This window comes from Antennarius striatus, chromosome 16, assembly GCF_040054535.1.
Source record: "Antennarius striatus isolate MH-2024 chromosome 16, ASM4005453v1, whole genome shotgun sequence".
Taxonomy (NCBI): Eukaryota; Metazoa; Chordata; class Actinopteri; order Lophiiformes; family Antennariidae; genus Antennarius; species Antennarius striatus.
This window is the reverse complement of record NC_090791.1, coordinates 1,092,505-1,116,360: the sequence shown is the minus strand read 5'-3', so window position 1 is coordinate 1,116,360 and position 23,856 is coordinate 1,092,505. Positions and strand designations below refer to the sequence as shown.

General features: G+C 44.2%; 4 protein-coding genes across 9 annotated transcripts; 2 read left to right on the top strand and 2 right to left on the bottom strand.

Annotated features, from left to right (window-relative positions):
* Nucleotides 1-56: 56 nt before the first annotated feature.
* LOC137610128 (E3 ubiquitin-protein ligase CHIP-like) lies at nt 57-4,370 on the top strand. 2 transcript variants are annotated; one of them, XM_068337594.1, is made up of 8 exons: nt 57-146; nt 898-1,106; nt 1,573-1,771; nt 1,858-2,027; nt 2,108-2,191; nt 2,262-2,318; nt 2,441-2,557; nt 2,928-4,370. In XM_068337594.1, exons 2-8 carry the CDS (start codon nt 987-989, stop codon nt 3,051-3,053), a joined length of 873 nt encoding a protein of 290 aa, XP_068193695.1. In that variant the 5' UTR covers nt 57-146; nt 898-986; the 3' UTR covers nt 3,054-4,370. The 2 variants fall into 2 exon arrangements, with proteins under 2 accessions (XP_068193695.1, XP_068193694.1); XM_068337593.1 differs by having other exon boundaries at nt 73-227.
* A 1,729-nt stretch (nt 4,371-6,099) lies between these two features.
* On the top strand, nt 6,100-10,130 carry LOC137610124 (prostasin-like). 2 transcript variants are annotated; one of them, XM_068337588.1, is made up of 6 exons: nt 6,100-6,234; nt 6,402-6,422; nt 7,214-7,379; nt 8,378-8,646; nt 9,191-9,330; nt 9,405-10,130. In XM_068337588.1, exons 1-6 carry the CDS (start codon nt 6,180-6,182, stop codon nt 9,660-9,662), a joined length of 909 nt encoding a protein of 302 aa, XP_068193689.1. In that variant the 5' UTR covers nt 6,100-6,179; the 3' UTR covers nt 9,663-10,130. The 2 variants fall into 2 exon arrangements, with proteins under 2 accessions (XP_068193689.1, XP_068193690.1); XM_068337589.1 differs by lacking the exon at nt 6,100-6,234 and having other exon boundaries at nt 6,404-6,511.
* On the bottom strand, nt 9,573-16,534 carry jmjd8 (jumonji domain containing 8). 3 transcript variants are annotated; one of them, XR_011038415.1, is made up of 10 exons: nt 15,978-16,534; nt 15,387-15,482; nt 14,460-14,508; nt 14,045-14,141; nt 13,873-13,941; nt 13,034-13,153; nt 12,888-12,955; nt 12,667-12,801; nt 12,348-12,526; nt 9,573-9,711 (listed from the first exon to the last, which is right to left on the bottom strand). XR_011038415.1 is itself a non-coding variant. In XM_068337598.1 (9 exons), exons 1-9 carry the CDS (start codon nt 16,061-16,063, stop codon nt 12,446-12,448), a joined length of 801 nt encoding a protein of 266 aa, XP_068193699.1. In that variant the 5' UTR covers nt 16,064-16,534; the 3' UTR covers nt 11,884-12,445. The 3 variants fall into 3 exon arrangements, 1 of the variants encoding a protein (XP_068193699.1); XR_011038416.1 differs by lacking the exon at nt 9,573-9,711 and adding an exon at nt 11,040-11,149; XM_068337598.1 differs by lacking the exon at nt 9,573-9,711 and having other exon boundaries at nt 11,884-12,526.
* Nucleotides 16,535-16,765: 231 nt separating this feature from the next.
* Nucleotides 16,766-23,434, bottom strand: LOC137610123 (trypsin II-P29-like). 2 transcript variants are annotated; one of them, XM_068337586.1, is made up of 6 exons: nt 23,336-23,434; nt 20,456-20,476; nt 20,100-20,262; nt 19,753-20,021; nt 18,789-18,928; nt 16,766-18,048 (listed from the first exon to the last, which is right to left on the bottom strand). In XM_068337586.1, the coding sequence occupies exons 1-6, from the start codon at nt 23,361-23,363 to the stop codon at nt 17,764-17,766; spliced, it is 906 nt and encodes a 301-aa protein (XP_068193687.1). In that variant the 5' UTR covers nt 23,364-23,434; the 3' UTR covers nt 16,766-17,763. The 2 variants fall into 2 exon arrangements, with proteins under 2 accessions (XP_068193687.1, XP_068193686.1); XM_068337585.1 differs by lacking the exon at nt 23,336-23,434 and adding an exon at nt 21,447-21,565.
* Between the last annotated feature and the right edge of the window lie 422 nt (nt 23,435-23,856).

Here is a 23,856-nt window from a genome sequence, read left to right as displayed (position 1 = left end):
AAACGAACGTCTTCCGGTTGTGTGCGACGCTGGGCGTGGCTTCAGATGACGCATATTACGTCACAAGTAAAACCAAAACAATTTTGGCTGCACGTCTGGAGTGACGTTAGCTCGCTGGCTAGTTGGTTAGCTTGTTAAACACAGCGGTAGGTGGTTTTTTAGTTCACGGAAACTAAATTTAATATTTTATATCAGTGAATAAAGAAGGTCAAAGGTCAGCGACACAGGTATGTGGTGCATTTAAGCTAGTTAGCTTTAGCATGTAGTCTGTTAAACGCGTCATGGGTGAGCTAGCTCTGCGCTAACGCTGGTAGTTTAGCGTCAGAATAGAAGCTGGTCTGACGGTAGAGGAACCGCGACAGGCTGACGGAGGACTGATCAATGTTATCGATCAGTTCGGGGCGTCAGCTGTTCGTTGAGTTTCCCTGTCCGCTTCGTGTTCCGTCGGTAGCGTCGGTGGAAACAGGAGTTTACCGACGGGGAGGATTCGTTAGCTGGGTACGGTCGGTTATCGGTGTCACCGAGGTGTCTCTTCTCTAACCTGGTTAGATCTCCATGGTAACTGATGCTACGCGTCACATGATCAAGAGTCACGATATACAATAAAATGATTCAACCCTGGAGGATCAATTATTGATCGGTTCCTCCTGGAGACCCCTAAGTTTGATCTAGATCCAGGATCCAGCTTCTGGTTCCTGAGGAATCTGATCCCGTTCCCACAGTTCTGGAATATTCCTGCTTCCTCTTCCTCACGGAGAGATGTTCTCCTGTAGGATTCCTGATTCTTGATGGATCCATCTGCAGGTTTCTAGTGGTCCATGAAGCAACCCAGCTCCAGAGCGTCACTTCATGTGGGGGAGGAGGTTTTTCAGTGTGTGTCTCGGTGTGTTTCTCCAGGTTCTGCCCTGCCTGTTGGTTCCAGCATCAGGATAGGGAAGCAAAGAGGCGAGGCGGCTGCCGCCGGCGCAGCAGGCCTGACGGACAGGATGTCGGACAGCCCGGAGAAGAGCGCCTCAGTGTCGGCTCAGGAGCTGAAGGAGCAGGGGAACCGCCTCTTTCTCAACCGCAAGTACCACGAGGCGGCCGCCTGCTACAGCAGAGCCATCGTGAGTACCGAGGCGTGGAGACGCACACGGCGTCTGACTGGGGAGAACCCCAGCATGAGAACAGTGAAGCTGAACGCTCGTTTAATAATCGTTTCATTCTGAAACTTTAGAAGAAAATCATTTCTGGTTCTGAGAGAAGTAAAAATAAAGTTGTCCCGAAGGACTGTGGAGATGATGCACTCCCAACATTAAAGGCAGGCGAAGTTCTCAAAGTTAGATGAGGTTCTCAAAGGTCCATGAGGTTCTGAAAGGTAGATGAGGTTCTCAAAGGTAGATGAGTTTCTTCATAGAGTTTTTCAACCAGGGCTGATCTTCGTTCCCTTCCTGGAGGTTCTATGTGGGAGCATTGACAAATAGTCTCAAGGGAGAAACATTTTCTCCAGCTTTAGCTTCAAGCTGGTTCTGATCTGTTCTGGTCGGTGTTTCCATCCCATGTGGACGGGTTCCTTGTTCCGTGTTCTTTCAGGCCCACAGCCCCTCGGTGCCGGCGTTCTACACCAACAGGGCGCTGTGCTACGTGAAGCTGCAGCAGTACGACCGCTCCCTGGTGGACTGCAGACACGCCCTGGAGCTGGACAGCCAATCGGTGAAGGCGCACTTCTTCATGGGTCAGTGTCACCTGGAGATGGAGAACTACGACGAGGCCATCGGCAACCTGCAGAAAGGTGAGACGACTTTACGCCAGTGACCCCCGGTGACCCCCGAGGGCGTGGTCACGTTAGCTCGTAGCTCACCTCGCCGCTCTCACCAGCGTACAACCTGGCGAAGGAGCAGCGGCTGAACTTCGGCGACGACATTCCCAGCGCACTGAGGATCGCCAAGAAGAAGCGCTGGAGCAGCCTGGAGGAGCGGAGGATCAGCCAGGAGAGCGAGCTGCACGCCTATCTCACCGCTCTGATCCAGGCAGAGAAGACGAGGCAGGTTCCGAGAGGAACATGCGTGTTCCCGAGGTTCTCTGGTCTCCTCTAAAGTGAAATGTTTTTGGCGTCGTCTCCAGGGAGCTGGACGGATGCAGACAGAAGCAGGAAGAGAAGTCGGACGACGGTCGGATTCAACAGAACCTGAACGAGATCCACACCAAACACGTGGGTCCGGGTCGGGATCAAACACGCCTGTGTTGTGTCAGCGTTGATGTTTACTGTCGTCTTCCTGCAGGACAAGTACCTGTCAGACATGGAGGAGCTGTTCTGTCAGGTCGACGAGAAGAGGAAGGTCAGTGAGGATGACTCCGAAAGAGTTTCTTTTTTTCACGCGCTCGCAAAAGTCACACGAGGGGAGCTTTGGGGGTGGGGCACAGGTGGAACCGACGCTGATTTTATCTCTGTGGTTGACAGAAGCGTGAGATCCCAGACTTCCTGTGTGGAAAGATCAGCTTCGAGTTGATGAGGGAACCCTGCATCACCCCCAGTGGGGTCACCTACGACAGGAAGGACATAGAGGAGCACCTTCAGGTAAAAAAACACACACACACACACACACACACACACACACACACACACACACACACACACACACACACACACACACAAACAGTCTAAATAACCAGAACCTGAGCCTCTGATGTGCCTCCTGGTGATGTCATCGGGTCACGCTTGTGCCCGTTATTGACTGAGGATTAAATCTACTATTTATCTAATAATTGATCCTCTAATGGTAAAGAATCCTTTAAAAGTTGCACCAGATGAAGATTCCGATCAAACCGGACCCCTACAGAGCCATCCGGTCAACAGAAGAAGCACCAAAACACCACAAGTGACCAGTCAGACTTCATAAGTAGATAAAGTGTCTGACAGGAAGTCTGTTTTTGTGGTTTTCCCACAGCGGGTGGGACATTTCGACCCGGTGACCCGGACCCCTCTGACCCAGGACCAACTCATTCCCAACCTGGCCATGAAGGAAGTCATCGATGCTTTTATTTTGGAGAATGGATGGGTGGAGGACTACTGACCAATCAGAGGAAGGAAGGGAAGTTTCTTTGACAGTTCACGGATAGAGACATGTTTGATCACATGGTGCAGCTATCAACCAATCAGGGGAGTTGTTGCTGTGGGTTTATTTTAGCGTTAAAGGGACGTTCCTTCCTGCATCAATCACATGCTGTTCAGTTTTTATGCTTTTAAAGCCGCTGTTTTATTTGTTGATCAGCTGTTCAAACAACCGGGGAGCAAACAGATAATTTAAGAAGGAGAAACAAAGTTCAACCCGCGGAATAAACCAGAATAAAACCCGAAGGAACCCAACAAAGGCGCTTCATTCAGCTTCGCCAGCAGAGGACGCTGTCTGCTGACCCGGAACAGGAACAAATGCAATTTGAGAGTAATCTGTTACAAGTTGGATTTACGTTTTAGAGTAAATTACATTCAATCGTTTTCTAAAAACACAACCTAAAAAAAACAAAAAACAACCCCATGAGGGAACGTCCCATTGGGGTCGCGTCCCGTTCAGTCAAACAGCTGATAAAGAGATTCAAATGAAAGTAATCAGATTACAGCAGGTGCTGCGTTCACCTGAGCTGTAAATGTGAGGAAGCGTTGCATTTACTGGCAAAAAAACCCCAAGACGTGTGGAAATGTGGCGTCCACGGTGAAAGAGATGGCTTTGGTTGTCGGCGAGCCGGTGGGTCGTATTCACCATCCATCATTCATCCGTCAGCCTCTCGTCGTGTCAGCTTCAGCGTTTAGTTTTGACTGAATATAATGAGGCTCATGTTTTGGGGGTTTCTGGGAACAACGCTTCTGTTCTTGCTCCCGTTCATTTTGAAACTGACGAACACAATTTAAACCTGACAATCGTGTTGCACCGTGAAAGTCGACGGCGCCGTCCCGAAATCACGTGTGAACGAGCCCTGGAAGAAGTGGTGACGTGTCACATGACTGGAAGGGCGTGCCCCCCCCCCATCCTTTGCCAAGTGTAATCTACAGATAATGTTTTATTTTTGTCTCTATAAACGCATAAAACGGAATGATCGTGTAGCTCAGGACACGACAGTGAACCCGTCTGAGGCTCCAAACTGACCTGAGGTCTGCCGTTACGTCATGGAATCCTGTTGACCTGTGACCCGGTTGGGTCGACCGACCACACCCATCAGGTGGATGGAGAAGAACTCAGAAGAAGAAGTTTTTCACCTCAACCGTTTAAAAAATGGAGCAAGAACAGAAGTGATGTCCTTTATTTTCTTTTTCCTGACAGGAAACGGTTGTGAATGACGAGCTGCTGCACAAGAAATATTCATGCTGTAAAAGCAAAAATAAATGGTCCATGTTTTGTACGTGTTCCTCTGGTTTTTCCCTTCAGAATGATGGGGCTAAAGGAGAAGTCAAAACACACAGAGAACGTTCCTCCAAACTGACCAGAACCGATGAGCCTCGGCTGCAAGAGCCTGTTTTTATAGGATAATTTTTCTATTATATAAAACTATAGCATTAGCTTCATCTTAGATAAAATGAAGTTAAAATTAATTTATTTTAAAAAAGTTATTACTATAGAATTAATTTAATAATACAATTTTTTAATTAATTAAAAAATAATTTTAGAAGTGAATTGTATATTAATTACAAATAAGTACAAATACCAGTATAAGTAAGTGAATATAAGTATAAACACAAATTTAAAAAATAAATTAACATTAAAAATATTTGAAAATAATTGGGGAAAAAATAATTAAAATTTAAACCTACAGATGTGATTTTTTTCAAACTTTGACAGTTTGATAAAACCAAAAACAAGTAATGACCTCGATTCTCTTTCCCACATTGCCCCGCCCACATTTCGAGGCTATTGCCTTGACAGGAACTCTTCTTTCTGTTGAATTTGTTGTGTAACGCTGGAGAGGTCATAAAAAAAGACAAAGTTCAGGGTTATTTTATTATTTTATAACTCCAAGATAATCCTGTGCTCATATTTCAACTCCAACAATTCGGTCTCCATGACGACTGGCTGAACCATCCCCGCAATCTGGATCACATTGTTCTCATTAGTGTGATTTATTCTAGATAACCTCGATTCCACTGGCGGGTTCCTCTCAGATCCGGGTCAGAACGACTGGACTTCCTGTTGGTTGTCAAAATAAAAAGTCGTTTTCTAACAGACGGAGCAGAAACCAGTCAGTCGAGAGTTCTGACAGGAAACACGACCGTTTCCTGTTTACTGATCCAAAGACGACGGAACCATCTGAGCCTGATGGCTCCCTCTGATGTTTACGACAGGCGTGAATCAGGATCACGCCTGTCGTAAACATCAGAGGGAGGGGCACCGAGGTCCAAGACTGACTTTGTGTTTCCGGCCTTGTTTGTTTCCTTGTGGTTTGTTTGTTTGTTTGTTTGTCAGCAGGATCTTCTGAATGGGTTTCCAGGAAACTTCCTGGAAAGGAGGAAGATGATGAAACTCCACCAAGACCCTCCTGTCCTCCACGAGGAGGACGACCCCAGTGTTTAAGGAGGAATTTTATCACCTAGTTGTTATAACATTCAGAGGAGGAGGAGCCATGCCCACCTCCATACCTCCGCCCCAACACCTGGACTCTGGTCCCCATAGATGACGTTTGACTTAGATGCCCGATAAGCGATGCGTCATGTGATGTAAGACATTAAATTTGAACCATTAACTTTATTTAACCAGCCTTCACAACAAGCTGTAGGCTAACAGGAGCAGCTGGAAGATGTGACGGGGAAGAAGCTGGACATTCCCACTGTCCCTGAACGCAGCACGGCTGATGGACCTGATGTGGGTGAGGCTGGACGTCCCAGACGTTCATCTGACCACCAGCAGAGTTCAGCTGCAATAAAACTCCTGATGGCGACGTGCCGCCAAAGTCGCTCATAAACGGTTGGCGAGCCGGCCAGGTTGACGAGAACTGATAGAGTACCAGTATGAACTGGGTTAGGCTCCGCCCACAACAACCAGAAGCCTCACTGTACTTCCTTCAGCTGTAAATAAATAACCGTGTGTACATGGAGTCATCCATCCACCCCTACATCCATATAAATAGAGCAGACCCCCCCGTCAGACCGTCAGTCGTCGTCTGGAGCTCCGAGCCGTTCAAGCCTGCATCATCAGAAGACAGAGGAAGAATCCATGGAGGTCAAACTGTTCTCCTGGGGGGTCGTGCTCCTGGCCCTCATGGTCACAGGTGAGTTCTGCTGAAGAAGTTCTCCGTGTCTGGGTTCTGTGTGAACAGAAGAAATCAATAGGAATGAATATGGATGGAAGGACTGAAGGAATTGTGGTGGGTTGGAGGATCTCTGGACCACCAGCAGACGTGGAAACCCTGACAGATGTTCTTTGTGTTCCTCACAGGAATCAACGGACAGTCAGACGGTGAGTGAGGATTCATGTGGTTCTGTCCTGAACAGCTGGACATCAGTGTTCTGACGGTTCCGTCTGTAGTCACGGTAACACACGTCAGGGTCAGTACCACCTCTAGAACGGGGGTCAAACTCCTCTTTACTGAAGGTCACATCAGCATAGAGGCTGTCCTCAAAGGGCCACATGTAACTAATAAATGTAACTAAATGTAACTCAATGTAATGTAACATAAATGTAACTACTCCTTAATGTTAAAAAATCTGAATTTATTACTTATTCAAGTTACAAACATTACATTTGCAACTTCTCTATTATAAAATAAATCCTTCTAATCTGTCAGGTTATTAAACCCACAGAACTCCATCAATCAAGGATCAAACTATCAATAAAGAAAAATAACATCAGACACAAGTTAGGACATTAACTTTGTTCACAACGTTTAGTCAGAGTTAAAATGGGCTGAATTACTGCATTGTGGGAAATGTAGTTTTGGTCAAAGTACACATTTGGCCCCCGGGCTTTGAGTTTGACACATGTGTTCTAGAACCTCTGAATCGCTTTGTCTCATTCATGTGGATCAATTTGATCCGTCTACTGCCTCACAGACGCTGGACTGTCCTGCTGTCAGTGAACTCCTCACAGACGCTGGACTGTCCTGCTGTCAGTGAACTCCTCACAGACGCTGGACTGTCCTGCTGTCAGTGAACTCCTCACAGACGCTGGACTGTCCTGCTGTCAGTGAACTCCTCACAGACGCTGGACTGTCCTGCTGTCAGTGAACTTTAACAGCTGTTTCCCTCCAGTGTGTGGCGTTGCTCCTCTCAACACCAGGATCGTTGGAGGAAACGATGCTGCTGCGGGGGCGTGGCCCTGGATGGCCAGCCTACATTTTAGAAGCCTCCTCCTCTGTGGAGGTTCCCTGATCAACAACCAGTGGGTCCTGACAGCGGCTCAATGCATCCAAAGCGGGTGAGTCCAGGCCTCGAGAAACGAGGCTTTTCCCTTCAAGGGTCTCCACAGCGAATCAATTACCTCCATCTAGCCTTGTCATTTGCATCCTCTTCTCTCACACCAACTACCTTCATGTCCTCCTTCATTACATCCGTGTGTGTGTGTGTGTATATATATATATATATATATATATATATATATATATATATATATATATATATATATATACTGTATATGTATATACATATACACACATACACACACACACAGTATATACAGAAGAAGATTTATACATGTACACATTTTATATGTGTACTCATATGTATATACAGTATATGTAAAAAGAATATATACATATATATATGTGTGTGTGTGTATGTACAGTATATATAGTTCACTTTAGTTCAAGAAAGTAGTGCATCCCTGGGATGCGCTTCAAGAAAAATTTGTGCATCGAAACAAGAGGTTTATGCATCCCAAAAGTAAGTAGAACCAATGCAGTCAGAGACTGAAACGTCCCACGACACCCCTGAATTCAAAATATTTACCCTCACTTACTTGCATAGGTCAAAGATCAAAGCTAGTGTTGTTCATAGAGCAAAGCACTAGCTTTAATCTACGGTCTCACGCTGGCCTTTTCCGTCGTCTTTCTATCGTATTCGGTTCCTGAGTGTACAAAAGTTGAAATTTAACCTTGAACTACTTTTGTCAAGGTTCAAGGTCATCATCTCATCTTCATCCCCTGTGCTGCCTGAGTCATGTGGTTTGGTTTCATCTTTTTGTCTGAACGGTTGTGAAGATATTTGGTGAACTAATGGATGGACTGTATGCTTTGATTTACCCTATGACTTACCCTGACCTACCCTGAAAGTGGGTCAGGGTAAAAGTTTTAATTCAGGGCTGTCGCAGGATGTTGCTGTCAACATATACAGTATACACACACACACACATGGTCATCTTCTCTGAATAGTCATGGATGTAAACGATGTCTCACGTGAACAAACGCTCTCTTTCAGTTTTCCTTTGTCTGATTACGAGATATATCTGGGACGTCAGAACCAAATGGGTTCGAACCCCAACGAAGTCTTGATGACGGCATCCAAGATCATCATTCATCCTCAGAATAATCCTAAAACATTTGACAACGACGTCGCCCTGATCCAGCTCTCCAGACCCGTTAACTTCACCAACTTCATCCGACCCGTGTGTCTGGCGGCGGCGGCCAGCGAATACAAAGCTGGGAAGGAATGCTGGCTCACCGGATGGGGAGCTATCAGCACAACCTGTGAGAATTTGTTCAGTCGTTTACAGTTACACACACACACACACACACACACACACACACACACACACACACACACACACACACACACACACACACACACACACACACACACACACACACACACACACACACACACACACACACACACACACTCTCAAGTACATTCCAGTATTACGTAAATACTGGAATTGTGTGTAAAATATTAAAGGAATCTAGTGAAACATAAAAGCTGTAAAAGAAGAAGTGATAAAGGAGAGAACAATAAAGGACAGGAACACTAATGACATGACACAGTCAGAAAGCAAAAGTATGTATCTGTAAAAGTTCTCTGTTAAAACAAACAGATGGTGACCCGTCCAATCAGAACGCGTTCCGTCACCTCACCTGACCCCACCTGACATGCCCTCGTCCAATCAGAACGCGTTCCTTCACCTCACCTGACTCTACCCGACAGCGATCGGATCGATTGAGGGGGATCGTTGATGTCACAGTCAGGTGATGAAGATGATGATGGGCCAGCCTTCATCCCTCGTCTCTCTTTCAGCTCCTCTGCCGCTGCCCCAGACGCTCCAGGAGGTCGTCGTCCCCATCGTGTCCAACTCCGACTGTAACAAGATTTACCAGATTATCACCAACAACATGATGTGTGCCGGTCCATCCGGGGGAGGAAAGGGCTCCTGCTCCGTAAGTCCCGCCCCCACCCTAAAAGCCCATTGGTTCTGTTGGCTGCTGATCAAACGGATATTTTTGTCGTACAGGGGGATGCCGGCGGCCCGCTGCTTCGGAAGGTGGAGTCCAAGTGGGTTCAGGGTGGAGTAGTTAGTTTTATTAGTGCAAAAGGTTGTTCTCTGCCCAACCTCCCTGGAGGCTACGCCCGAGTGTCCCAGTATGAGTCCTGGATCAAGTCCCAGATCACCTCCAACCCCCCCGGGTTCGTTGTTGATGGAACCACTCAGCTGGTTTCCCTCTCACTTCCTCTGCTGCTGTCCGTCACTCTGGTCCAGTCCTGGTTCTGATCAGTCCAGAGAACCACAGCAAGAACCGTGTCCAAGTCTGTCACAGTATCTACAGATCAAAGACAGGAAGAACTGATCAAACTGATCAATGGAATTCAGATTTCTGTGAAAAACTCCTGTTTGTCATAAAATCTATTAAATTGGTCAGATGTTAAATTCTTTTTTTAGTCCTGCACCTGAATTTTTCTTTATTTAAAGGATCAGATATGAAACTTTTTAATCTGTCATTAGTTCATTAATTCAGTTTTTATTTCCATTCACTTCCCATAAAGCGATCAATAGAAACACCTTTCAGTGGATTTGATTTGATGGCGGGGGTTTCCTGCTGGATCATACTGTGAAGGTGTTCTCATGTTGATGGAGGGAACACACTCCTCCCCCCTCACCAGGTGTGTGTGTGTGTGTGTGTGTGTGTGTGTGTGTGTGTGTGTGTGTGTGTGTGTGTGTGTGTGTGTGTGTGTGTGTGTGTGTGTGTGTGTGTGTGTGTGTGTGTGTGTGTGTGTGTGTGTGGAGGCGTGTGTGTGTGTGTGTGTGTGTGTGTGTGTGTGTGTGTGTGTGTGTGTGTGTGTGTGTGGAGGCGTGTGTGCGTGATTATTACATGTTTTTGTGTTCTTCTGACCGCCTGGTTATTTGCTGATTAAAAATGTATTATTAATAAAGAAAATAACTGAGACAATCGTTTCTACCATGATGTGGTCACGTGACGAACCCCAGGTGTGCCCCGCCTTTCACCTGATGAACCACGTGACACCGCTTTAAACCCGTCTGCACCGAAAGAAACCCGGTTCGCGTTTGAATTCTCACCGTCACCACGAGCCTTTATCGTCAGGCGTGACGTCAGAGACTCGTCTTCAGGTGAGCACGTGGGCGTCTGTGCGCCTCTTCTGTTTCCTGACGTGAGTTTAGTTCCCTCTGTCACATTTACGCACGACGGGGGGCGACAGTAACGACCCGTGTCCCGCATGAACGCCCCAGTGAGGACGAAGTAAATCAAGACGTGGTGACGTCATCAGCGTGAAGGGTTAACGGTTTGATCTGAGTCCACGGACCGTCTTTATCATGTGACAGTAAACGTGTTGGGGGCGTGGTCTGGTTTGAGGTCGTGTCTGTGGTGGCTGAGGTTCAGCTCCAGGGGGACATCTAGTGACGTCACAGCGCGTCACTAGATGCTGTCAGCTTCCTTTTCAATCTGTGATGTTTAGTCACCGGACATTTAAATCCAATGGTGGACATTCTCGTCCAGCGATGTGCTGGCGACGTGTCCGGGGTGTACCCCGCTGGGGCACACCCAGTAGCCCGCTGGGTTAGGAGAAGGAGGAGGAGGATAAATCAAATTTAACCCACATTCGAGAGATTTCTTTTATTGATCAGCATTGATTGTGACAACAGCGATCGACTTTGCATCCTGATCATGAGAATTGATCAGAAGAAGCAGATCAATACACAAGAACAATCGGCGGATTCCCTCCAATCGGGAGTCTTCAGTGCTGGAAATCCATCAAAGTGTTAAAAACATATTTAAATGTGACTTTAAGTCACCGCACAGGTAAAACAAGAAAAGAAAGAAAGAACAGTGTAGTTTATCAATCATTTCACTCTAAATCGGTATAAATGTGGTCGTTAACCACGTCGTCTGGAGTCACCAGGTTATCGATTAGACGAGAGTTTTAAAAAAAACCCCAAAAAAACAACAAATGGAAAAATAAAAGTCAAGTTTACGTCATTTTACTCCACTTCACAAATTAATCATCAAATCACTAATAAACCCTTAAAAACACACAATTTTAATGTTACTGCACAATAAATCAGAATAAAACGTATATTATTACCCCGTAGCAACCCCCGTGACCCTCAAGGAAGAACAGATGAAGACGAGACATTTTCTGTACTATATTAAAAAAATAAAATTTAATTGTTTCTAAGTTTAAAATAGATTTATATTAACCAAATATTATTAAAATACACCCATGAATAAAGTTCAGTACAGAACTGGGAATGTTTATCTACAGGTTTATCCACAGGACGAGTTCAGTCAGCTAACGTCTGCTGGAACTAGTAAGAAGAGGTTTACCTGTGTGTGTGTGTGTGTGTACTCACACACACTTATATCTATGTATGTACATGATATATGTGTGTGTATATGTGTGTGTATGTCTGTGTGTGTGTGTGTGTATATATATATATATATATATATATATATTAACCGCAAGTAACGAGGGATCACTGTACACACACACACACACACACACACACACACACACACACACACACACACACACAGGCATACTGTACACACACACACAGGCATACACACACACACAAGTATACACACACACGGGTATACACACACAAGTATATATACAGTATACACACAGGTATACACACACAGGTATTCACAAACACGGGTATACACACACAGGTATACATACACACAGGAATACACACACAGGTATTCACACACACATGTATACACACAGGAATTCACACACACATGTATACACACACATGTATACACACACACAGGTACACACCCAGGTATACACACAGATATATACACATATGTATATACACACAGGTATATACACAGGTATACACACACAGGTATACACACAGGTATACATACACAGATATACACACGGGTATACACACAGGTACACACACACGGGTATACACACAAAGGTATACCTGTACAGGTGAATATTTTTCATTAGGACTGTAAAGGCTTAGAGATCCTCTGGAACGTGACGCGGCGTCTCGGGCGTGTCGCTCGTCTCTGATGAAGCTCAGCTGAGGAAGGTGGAGATGAACACGCTGTTCTCCAGGTTGAGCGTGGCGTGCCACCAGCCATCGGGGAAATACAGCACCTGATGGGACGTCCCGGAGGTCAAAGGTCAACAAGGTTCGGTGCAATCTGCTCGACCGGTTCCTCTAAAGCCCGACGGCCGGGGGTTTTATTTCGTGACATCGTGACGCTGGTGGGACGGGTCCGAAGTGGACTGGTTACCTCTCCGGGTCTGATGGTGCACTCCAGCGGGGTCTTGTCCTCAGGCAGGTGGGGGTATGTTTCTGCTACCCAGGATAAGGTGGTGCGGTTCGGGTGGAAATCAGGCTTTTGGTCGGGCGGGTAGAGCAACCAGCGCTGCGTGATGACATCATCGTTCACTCAGCGAACATTCAGGACACACCACCGACCAACGCTGACAGGAAGTAAAGAGTCGGCTTCACCTTTCGTCCGTAGATGACCTCGGAGTAGCCGGGGCCGTGCCAGTGGAAGGGGACGCCTGTTCCGGGACCTGGACGGGGCGGAGGACACGGACGCGTTTTTATCACAGAACGTTTGATAACTCCAGCGCTGCGGAACAACCCCTGACCTGCGATACCGAAGGAGTAGGCTTCGCTGGTGCCGGGCAGGCCGTACGGCGGCGGCTCGTAGCGCTCCAGCAAAGTCTGCCACTCGGTGAAGTTGGCGTCTCCAAAAAAATAGAGCGTGTCTGCAGAAGAGACGGGCACAGTAGGATGAACACGGCGGCCATGTTGGCCGGACGTACAGACAACTCGTTCTTTACCACGTGTTGGTGGATGGATACGACATCAGTGAGACCGGCTCTCGTTCTTTACCACATGTTGGCGGATGGATACGACATCAGTGAGACCGGCTCTCGTTCTTTACCGCGTGTTGGCGGATGGATACGACATCAGTGAGACCGGATCTCGTTCTTTACCACGTGTTGCCGGATGGATACGACATCAGTGAGACCGGCTCTCGTTCTTTACCGCGTGTTGGCAGATGGATACGACATCAGTGAGACCGGCTCTCGTTCTTTACCGCGTGTTGGCGGATGGATACGACATCAGTGAGACCGGATCTCGTTTCATTGGTGGAGTAAAGACGTAGCTCGTGTGTTCTCTTGACTTTAACGTTTCTTTTCATTCTTTATCATTGTTTACGTAACTTATATATATATCATTAATTATACACAGGTAAAGTCTATTGGTTGATTAAAATTTTTCTTTTTTTCATAATTTAAGTGGGTTTGGGTATCTTTTACAAGCTGGAATGGATTAAAATGACTTTAGTTATTTTAAACGGGGAAATGTTTGACTTACGAGTTCAGTCAGATTCAACTCGCATCTCCAGGTTCTTCTTTACCTTCTTAGAATCAGAAGGTTGTGAAACCTTTTGTGCGTCCTCCAGTCGAGGTTCACTCACCGTTGCCGAGGACGTGAGGCTCCTGGGGCTTCAGAAGAACATCCAGATACTCCTGGAACAGAACGTCCACTGGAGGAGAGGGAACACGCAGGAGGTGAGGGTTGAAATCCCATCGTAGGGTTACTGTGTGACCCCCCCCGCCACTCCCAGCAGAGGGAGCTAGCATGCATACCTTTCCTGTAAGAGTAAGTGTTAGCGGTGCTGAGCCGAATTCTCCGGTTCCCATAATCCTCCAGTAAACGGGATTTGGAGCATAGCGACCTGAACACCTGGAGGAAAGTCGGTGAAGAGGTTAAAGTCCAGGGTTCTGTTCTCGGTTCTGATGTGTTTGAGATTTAAAGTCTTCAGTCGCTTGTTTTAAAAGCAGAATCCTATCAGTTCTACACTGTTAGCTTAGTGGCTACAGCGCAGATTTCAAATGAATCTCCGGGTTTCTGGAAACTTTGATTACTTGAAGTTCCAGAAATCTCAAGTGAATGAAGAAGCCCCTCCTGACTTGGTATCCATAGCGACTGCATCGTTATTACATGAAATTCACAAAGAAGTGGGTTTGTAGGCTAGCTGGGTTAGCATTCCGCACGACGTACCGTGTTGTCGGTGAGACCTCTGATGATCACCGGTCTGCTGTATGCATATCTGGAAGAAAGGTCAGGGGTCAGCATCAAGACATGTGTTAGGCCAGGGGGGTCAGACTCATTTGCCGGTTGCATACCGGCTGTCCTCAAAGGACCAGAAGTAACTAATAAATGTAAAATTGGTTCATTATTGTTTTTTTTATCTTCTGTTTGTTTGGAAAAAAATACAATAAAAAATAATAATAAAATAAAAAAATTTAAAAAATGTAAGTAATTGTAACTCAATGTAATGTAAAACAAATGTAACTACTCCTTAATGTTAAATAACTATTTTATTAATTATTCAAGATACAAACATCACAGTTGCAGATTAAAAACATGTTTGTTTCTCTGTTCTAACATTAATCCTTTATTGAACCCGCAAAACTCCATCAATCAAGGATCAAACTATCAATGAATAAAGAAAAATAACATCAGACACAAGTTAGGACGTTAACAACGTTTTTGTCAGAGTTAAAATGCGCTGAATTACTGCATTGTGGGAAATGTAGTTTTTGGTCAAAGCACACTTTTGACCTTTACTTTCAGACACTCTGATCTTTCATGCTCTCGCGGGCCACATTTGGCCCCCGGGCCTTGAACTCGACACGTGTGTTAGAGCATCGGGTTACCGCTAATCTGAAGTTGTGATCAACGGAAACGCTCGGGATTAAAATCCAATCCACAAATGTTTTCTGAGAGTCGACAAGTAGCTGAGTTCATCGATCGTTTCACCAACCGTCAGTCAATGCATAGGTGAAACATCAGAGGGATAAATCCTGAGGCTCACTAGGTGGTTACCATGGTGACAGACTGTCACAAACTCAAGGCCTAAATACTTCTGCCGCTGCAAACGGAGAACCGGTTCTGACCGACGGATTGAGAAACGTGTGGTTCCACCTGTGGAGGAACTGTTGATGCGACAGGGAGGCGCTGTCCCACACGTCGATGTTGCACCGACCTTCATCCTGGAATGTGATGTCGACGTTTGACGACCTGGAAACAAAACCAATATTAATTCCAACTTTAATTTCATTCAGGCGCCACCGGACCCCCCAAAGTAGAGAATGTGTCCCAGGAAAATGTGTTCTTGTGAGTTCTGATAGTTGTTGGTTCCTTCCTCCCTCCACTCTGATGTTTATCTACTCATCAATTTAATTATTAATAGAATTATTGATAGAATTATCAATAGAATTATTGATAGAATTATCAATAGAATTGTTAATAGAACTATTAATAGAATTATCAATAGAATTGTTAATAGAATTATCGATAGAATTCGCTGGCCTGCAGCCACTGATATGGAACAATATGAAATGATTATTTTCTTTCAATTAATGTTTCGCGTCCTGTCACCGGATCACGTGACCTGTCCCCATTAATATTCTTACTAAACCTTTAATATTAATGGAGACCATCCGGTACGGACATCGGTCACCGGTGGGTAACTTCCTGATTGACGGTACATTTTCATTGATCAATGCGCCTTACCAGCCGCCCCCGTCAGGTGACAGCACTTCCGCCTCCTGGATGACGAGACATGACAGAATAATTAATACCGCGGTATTTTGTACCATTAAAAGTTTTATCGGTGAAATTCAGCCAAAGATAAAAGGAAATTCAACGCGTTTATGTTATCCTGAATGAATGCGGTGACTTCCTGTATTTGAGTCACGTGGGTTTCTCCACCGTCCCGCCCCCTTCAGGGACATCGCGACAGTTTCTGTGCGAAAATCTGCTTCAGCGCACATATGAGCGATTATACGAACGAAGGAAAAAATCAAAGTAAAGTCTGAATGCGGTTTTTATTCGCTAATTATCTTATCAACGTTTGTAAAACGACACGTTGTTGTCCAGACGGAGCGTCGTGAGCGGGAAGAGAGTTGAGGGATGTTTTAATGTCTCGGCAACGTTTTCACGACATCTGGGAAAAACGTCGCGCTCATATTAAAAGAGCAAATTTAAAAAACAGAGAAAATCGTTTTGACTGTAAATCAGATTCAGAGCAATGCCAGAGAGCGAAGAAATAAACAAAGTAGTCTACGGAAAGTTATCCTGACTTCCTGTTAGAGAACCAATCAGAATCCTCCAAGTAAACCCGTGTTGCATTTAAGTGCAATAGGAAATACAAAAACTTTCAGGATCATATTAAATATTACGGTATATCCGGACATTTATTTTATTTCATTGTTAGATGTAGAAATATGATTTCTTATCGCTTTATATGATCTGGAAGTTTTTGTCTTAATTAAGAAGCAGTAAAATTTGTTAATAAAACATCTGAAATTACTGAAATATTTTAATTGACGATTTCATTTTCCATATATAAACTTTCGATTCCAGCTGTGGGCAAGTACACAGTAAAATATGCAAGGAGGATAGCTTCACAAGGAGAATAATGCCATAAAAATCCATTTACTTATTATTCTATGGTCAAAAGAACGTACACAGGTTGTATTTTCTGCTTTCAAAATGTCCTTCAAACAATGTAAGTACAGTAAAATACAAATAGTAGTAGCCAAACAATGATATGATACCCAAAAAAGTGCAACGAATCCTTGTTTGTGGTTGTTCTTCAAACATGAGGCCTTCAGTAAATGTTGACAACTAAATATTAATTATACTTCATGTGACCCGTACTTAAAAGTGCAAAGAAGAGAAGTCCTCAGTCGCTCGGGGATCATTCTTTTAAGATTAGCTTTATAAATTCACCATTGCGCTTGTTTCACAAACCTTATAAAATTTGCCATCAGTGCAAATATTTAATATTTGTTCATAACCTATAAATAATAAACAAGATCCAAAATGTCAGAAATAATCATTAACAGTTTTTCAGGTAAATACAGCAGAAAGAAACATTTACAGATTTTTTCTGTAGAGTTCAACCAAAACCTGTCAAGTGTTTAGATTCTATTATCACATTTAAATTTAAATTTGCATACTAATGTGTTATAATCTTTATCCAAAAGCTGTTTAAGTCCATCCACTATCCAGTGGATGGACTTAAACAGCTTTTGGATAACCATTGACCTGGATGACTGAGAACCTACACAGACATCGTTATAATCTTTATATAACCTTTGTATTATAAACCTTTTAAGTTGAACTGTTCAGGAGCATTTTCAACATTCGAAACCGCAAAATTATACAACATTGAAAAATAACAATAACCAAAAATAAACTTAGATGTTTTTGTTAAAGCTATGGAAATTATTTCACTTTGACAGATTTTGTGACTATTTTTAAAGTGACTGTAAAGTGCTCCATGAATCGCCTCCTATGACAAGATGAAGACAGAGAGAAGTACTGGCATTATGGACAGCAGCAGAGTGGATGACAGGGAGACCAGCTGAGTGGTTCCAGAGCTTGACCCATCAGCCCCGAAGGTGATGAAGCCCGGTAGGGGATCAATGTTTTGGCTTCTGATCCAGTCTTCGTACTCAGACACGCGGGTGTTGACTCCAGGGAAATTAGGCAGAGCACATTCGATTCCAAAACTCACGATTCCAAGCAGAACCCACTGAGTGACGTTCTTACTCACCACCGGGCCACCAGAATCCCCCTGTGGGTCAGACATGTCAGACATCACCAACAGAGAATAAAAACGAGTAGGGTGCTGATGTGGCTGAGCATTCAAGACTGCCCCTTTGGATGGCTCAGAACCCAATCAAAACCCTCCATGGCATCCTCCATAGTGTTTTATGTTAGTGTAAGTAATACTGCTAAAGTCTTTCTTGAGACGACAACTGTTACTAAAGAAAACATTTAACTGGACCAGAAGAGCTCATTCCAAGACAATTCTGCAGCTGGTGCCCAAAGTTGTTGGGGCAACAACGGTACTGGTGATACCACAAAGTCCTACAGTGTTTTGCAGACAGTACACCATAATCCATCATGAGTTTGTTCAGTACTGGTGAAGAGTCTCAACAACAGCCTAGCCTCTGACTGCTTCTTAGGACTTTCAGCTCCACATCAATCAAAGAACCACTCGACTCCAACATGGTAATCTAGAACTTTTGGCCAAGGAAGACCAGAGCCAAGAGACAGATGAGAGAAGGGTTCTAAACATGCAGACATACTGGCAATGACACCGGCTAAAGGGGGCGTGGTCTATCTGGGGCAAGGTATGCCAAAACAAAACAGGTTTGGAAATCCACCTGGCAAATATGGCCAGCATGAGGAAGTTATAACACTGTGAGCAGTGTCACAACTTCCGTGGTGCTCACTCAGGTTCATCAGGGCCAATCATACCATGGAGAACAGACTTCTAGAACCAGCAACGGCGGGTTCTTGAAGACTTACCTGGCAGGAGTCCCTTCCTCCCTCGGGCAGACCGGTGCAGATCATGTTGCTCGTGAGTTCAGGGTGTACGGCGAGACAGTCGCTCCTGGACACGACGGGAATGCTCACCTCCTGGAGCCTCTGAGGGAATGGAAGAGGAACTGGAATGGAAAAGACAGAGCTATGAATCTGTGTGTTTGATTCATTACATATTTTGCATCAATGCCTGTCAGTGTGCCACATGTGCCTGCTGATATTAATATAGAGCCAGTCACACATTCCTTCTGTTTGGTATGAAACACAAGGTATTAGGTGTTCATAATCACAAAACCTTTAGAAGAAATTAAAGAAGACATTTGCGAGGAGGCTGAAAAGCATCTTGGGCACTGAAGCTAGTTAGATATGTTGTTATTGGAGATAACTACACTTTATTCACTCTTCTGGATGATGAATTCTCAGGGTTGGTGTTAGCGTTACATTCATCACAAAATTACCATTACTGTCATAATTCCACAGTAGTAAGATGTTATTCTCCCGTCGGTGCCAGAATTGAATTCTCTCTCAGAAGAGTCACAGGTTGGATTTAGACTGCGATAGTTTCTAGTTTCTCGTGGCAGCTTTTCCAGTTAATGGCAAACATTTTATGTGACATCAATGACAGGAGACATGGCCTGAAGATCAGTGAAAATTGCTAGGAAGTGCTGACAGTGAATGTGTTAAAAGTTAAAGTAGGTCCCTACAACATCCCAGGATAGGTTAAAAAGTTCCCCAATGCCCTGTTCTTGGATCAGCAATCATTCCTTAAAGATAAAACTATGATCATCTGAATGGAAAGAGAAAACTTTCAAGATCTGCTGGTGAATCAGAAGCTGTCGCCCACTTTAGAGGGAAAGTCCCTGACAAATTCTGGTGACATTCAGCAGTGGAATAAGTGTTCAAGTCCATTATGTGGACCATTCACCGATAAATGACTGAAAGGTTTTACCCCCAGATTGTATGTTTCCCCATCCTGTGACCCAGGTGATCAGTCCAACGTTAACGTCACTGGTGTCCGCCGCCAAACACACGGGTCTGATGAAGTCGGTGAAATCCACCGGCGAAATCAATCTCAGCAAAGATATGTCGTTGTTTTGGGTATTGGAGTCGTAGTCTGGGTGGTTGATGATCAGGGTCACGGAGCGGGACACTTCGTTAGCGTTAAACAACTGTTGGGCTTCACGTCCGAGGTAGACGATCAGATTGGCGGTGCTGGTGCTGGGAACCAAAGAGACAAGTTTATGTTTACGTTTGACAGAGACAACAGAAAGTGAGTGTGACCGGGTCGGAGCTGACCTCGGGAAGCAGTGAGCAGCTGTGACGACCCACTGGTTGTTGATCAGGGAGCCTCCACAGAAATGAGACCCCGACCTATGCAGGCTGGCCTGCCAGGGCCAGGCTCCCGCAGGAGCGTCCACGCCTCCTACTATCCTGGTGTTCAACGGGGCGATGCCGCAAGCTGGAGAAGGAGTCAGAATTCATGTTTGGAGCCAGGCTAGTTGTTTCCCCTAAGCTAAGCTAAGATAACCTAATTGCCCTGTCCCGCCACCAACTACTTCTCCCTTGTCAAGGAAAGTCTTCATGCTAACACTTAGCATGTTTGTGAAAGTTGAACAGATGCTTGAGATGTAATAAGCGACAACAACACTCACATTCCAGTTGTGCGTTGATTCCTGGGGGGGGACACAAAAAAGAACATGTTCATTTTGGTTATTCGATCTTTGAAAATCCTGCGTTCAACAGGTGAATAAAGATAACCGGCAGACGAATGACGAACATTGGAACAGATGAACTTTGACCTCCAAGATGAACAATCACACGTTTCAAACAAACACGTCTATTCAGATTAAAGTGTTTCCTTCTTAAATGTCGTGTTTTTATGACTGACTGGACTTTGGACTGTAATAAATACCAAAAACAACTATTTTAGTGCGAAATATTACAATAAGAAATGATTTACAGAAAAAAAAGAGACCTGGTGGGTGGGGAGACGGTCTGGACGAGTTTCCAGCGCATCGTTTTTAAATGTTTAAATCAGATTTGCTTGAATGACAAACTATTCGTTTCAACATCTCGGTGTTTATTGATCAGATCTCTTTTATGACCCAGGATTGATTTGAGGTGAAAACGCCGCGTTCTCACCTTGTGTTTTGTTTCACCTTGCGGTTTACAATCGGAAACCGATTTTATCTTTTTAATATACGTTCTTGTCAATCTTCATTTTCTGATTGTTTTTCCGTTCTCTTTCTTCTTCATTCTTTCTGTTGTAGTTATTTTCGATTCTTGCCTACGCGGAAACCAGCAGCGTCTCATTCTCTGACAACCGAAACATTCTTGGAATCGTCTGAGGACAGAGTTACTGGATGATCTGGATTTTCAGGCTGAGTGACAGTTTTCTGTAACGTGACAGTTCCCAGTTTGTCAGCTGTTAGCGCGGTAACGTTGGTTTAACAGTGAATTAAAAGCCTTCATGGTCAGAAGTAATGACCCCCGTTGATAAATAATGAAATTATAATAAGTAAAAACACATTCTGAGACTTCCACAGCTCTAAATCGCACCTCTGGACAATTACACAGAATGAAAGTCAATCGATTCAAACACACAAACACATTCGGAATCGGTGCTGTGTGAACGGGACCGACCTGGAACCGCTAAGGCGACGGAGAAAACCACACAAAGCAACACTTTGATGTCCATTGTGATTCTTCCTCGCTGTCTCTTGCTGAATGAAGGTGTTGAACGGAACACAAAGGTGTGTCACTCATCCAACCTCCTCCTCCTACGCCACCACCACCTCCACACCCACCTCAAAGGTGTCAAAACAAACCACAAGAAGTCAAACTGGCGCTGGATGGCGGGCTGCCTGTATGAACGTTTTAACGGCGACAGGAAACGCTCCCTTGGCCAGGTTTTTTAATACTTAGTTCTACGACACCATCAACCCATAAAGAAGGATTCCAGCTGCCAAAAGAGCAAAGGTCAGGAGTGGAGCAGCTCCTGGAGCCTCAGGAAAAAATCTCACTCGAATGAAAACTAGACTGGAAACGCACAGAACAAGTTCAAAGAATCGGCGCTTAAGATGTTTTAGTGTTGAAGGAGTTATTTCTGAAGCCCGAGGGAGAAGTTCTGTGACGCTCAGGGTTGGTGTTGGACAGGACGGTTCTCTACGTGGAACGGGAGTTTCCTGTTCGTCATCTCAAGAAGTCAAACACACTCCACACCCATTAATGATTCTTCTTCCTCATGAAAAACTGTCAGGAACTGAGAACTACGCTCTAAAATAATGAGTTAGCCTCGCAAAGGATGATGGGATACCTTTAAAGTAATGCTAAACCTCAAAACAATTATCTAATATGTAAATACCTGTTTTAGTGATTAGTATGGAAACATAATATGTAGAATACACTAAGTCCTCAACTAATGAACACAACTGGTTCCTTGATGGTTTTTGTAAGCTGAATTGTTCATACGTTATTATTTATCAAATTTCAATCTATAATATAATATAATAATAAATGTCATTACTACTCTAAGTACTAAAGTAATGTCATTACTACTCTAAGTACTAAAGTAATGTCATTACTACTCTAAGTACTAAAGTAATGTCATTACTACTCTAAATACTATAGTAATGTCATTACTACTGTAAATACTATAGTAATGTCATTACTACTCTAAATACCAAAGTAATGTCATTACTACTGTAAATACTATAGTAATGTCATTACTACTCTAATACTAAAGTTAAAATAAAAAACAAAATAAAATAAAACACGGGTACAGGTTGTTTCCAGTTCAGTCGTTCTCCATTATATGTCGCTTTAAAAAAAACACAGAAAAATAATCATCTCGTTTACATCATTTCACCTGACTTAACGTCTGCACACCACAAATACTGTTACCCCCCCTCCAGTCAGGCCGGAGGTCCAGGAGTCTGAGCTGCTGGAAGTCCTTCTTTCTCTCTGCCATCAGACTCCTCAACAGTCCATACCAATTTATATTATAATATGTAAATATAGTATTTATGGTAGTTTGTTTTATATATAGTATATGTTTTGGAAAACACTGGTGGCATTACGTTTGGATGGCAAGGTTCTTCTTTATACAGGGAAACCCTGTTTCTTTACTGGTCACATGACAACAAACGCTTTGAATCCTTGAATTGCCAGACTCCATAGTATCGTGTTACCGTACAGTAAATCAGAGTACAGCAGACAGGGCTGAATGACAGCAGCAACGACATCCAGAAGTGAAGCTGGAGGACACACACACACACACACACACACACACACACACACACACACACACACACACACACACACACACACACACACACACACACACACACACACACACACACACACACACAGTCAAAGTCAAATCCCCCCCAAGAAGGGTTACTTTTTATATCACTTCTCAGTAGTTTTTACACAAACACATGACCTCCATTTCATTTTAGGTTATTACTAATTACATTTCAGATTTTGAGCCCATTTAAAGATGGAATACATGTTTGTGGTTCTATCCTTACCTGTACACAAAGTCCATGCACCAATCATTCTGAACAAAAATGTCTAACTTTCTTGTAGAACTCCTTGTTGATGTTCTTTAGTTTTGAAAATCCCTCCGACTCGATAGATATCATCGCAGGGCAAAATGAAAATGAAAATGACTGTAATACATCTGGCCCGTTGTGGCTCACTAGCGCCCTCTGCCTTTAGTCAGGTGTACTGCTGGCCTCACCCAATAACACAGTATTTTTACTGCAGTTTTATGACTGATTTGCGAGTCTGAACGCATAACAGTTCTTACATTATTCAGATAAGTGGATGATGGAAAATAGAATCAGACTGTTTGAAAATATTTTACTTGGTACATACAGAGGAACAAAGACACACTAATTGTAAATTGAATTTAGGAGGAATGACACTGTCCAGCAGAGAAAGGTGCTGCCTCACCATTCTTCTCCACCCTGTATTTGAGTGGGGGATACAAAAATTGTGCAATATTTTGTTGAAAAAAAGTTGTAATCGTGAATTTGGATGGAATAGT

Excerpts from the sequence above, each read along its gene's own strand:
- LOC137610128 (XM_068337594.1), top strand. The coding sequence starts at position 987 with ATGTCGGACAGCCCGGAGAAGAGCGCCTCAGTGTCGGCTCAGGAGCTG. Across the intron at positions 1,772-1,857 it reads CATCGGCAACCTGCAGAAAG|CGTACAACCTGGCGAAGGAG; the intron begins GTGAGACGACTT and ends CGCTCTCACCAG. Across the intron at positions 2,319-2,440 it reads AGGTCGACGAGAAGAGGAAG|AAGCGTGAGATCCCAGACTT; the intron begins GTCAGTGAGGAT and ends TGTGGTTGACAG.
- LOC137610124 (XM_068337588.1), top strand. The coding sequence starts at position 6,180 with ATGGAGGTCAAACTGTTCTCCTGGGGGGTCGTGCTCCTGGCCCTCATG. Across the intron at positions 6,235-6,401 it reads CCTGGCCCTCATGGTCACAG|GAATCAACGGACAGTCAGAC; the intron begins GTGAGTTCTGCT and ends TGTTCCTCACAG. Across the intron at positions 9,331-9,404 it reads GAGGAAAGGGCTCCTGCTCC|GGGGATGCCGGCGGCCCGCT; the intron begins GTAAGTCCCGCC and ends TTTGTCGTACAG.
- jmjd8 (XM_068337598.1), bottom strand. The coding sequence starts at position 16,063 with ATGGTACAAAATACCGCGGTATTAATTATTCTGTCATGTCTCGTCATC. Across the intron at positions 13,942-14,044 it reads CACTTACTCTTACAGGAAAG|TGGACGTTCTGTTCCAGGAG; the intron begins GTATGCATGCTA and ends CCTCTCCTCCAG. Across the intron at positions 12,956-13,033 it reads CTACTCCTTCGGTATCGCAG|GTCCCGGAACAGGCGTCCCC; the intron begins GTCAGGGGTTGT and ends CGCCCCGTCCAG.
- LOC137610123 (XM_068337585.1), bottom strand. The coding sequence starts at position 21,501 with ATGGACATCAAAGTGTTGCTTTGTGTGGTTTTCTCCGTCGCCTTAGCG. Across the intron at positions 20,477-21,446 it reads CGTCGCCTTAGCGGTTCCAG|GAATCAACGCACAACTGGAA; the intron begins GTCGGTCCCGTT and ends GTCCCCCCCCAG. Across the intron at positions 18,929-19,752 it reads GGGAAACATACAATCTGGGG|TTCCTCTTCCATTCCCTCAG; the intron begins GTAAAACCTTTC and ends TTTCCATTCCAG.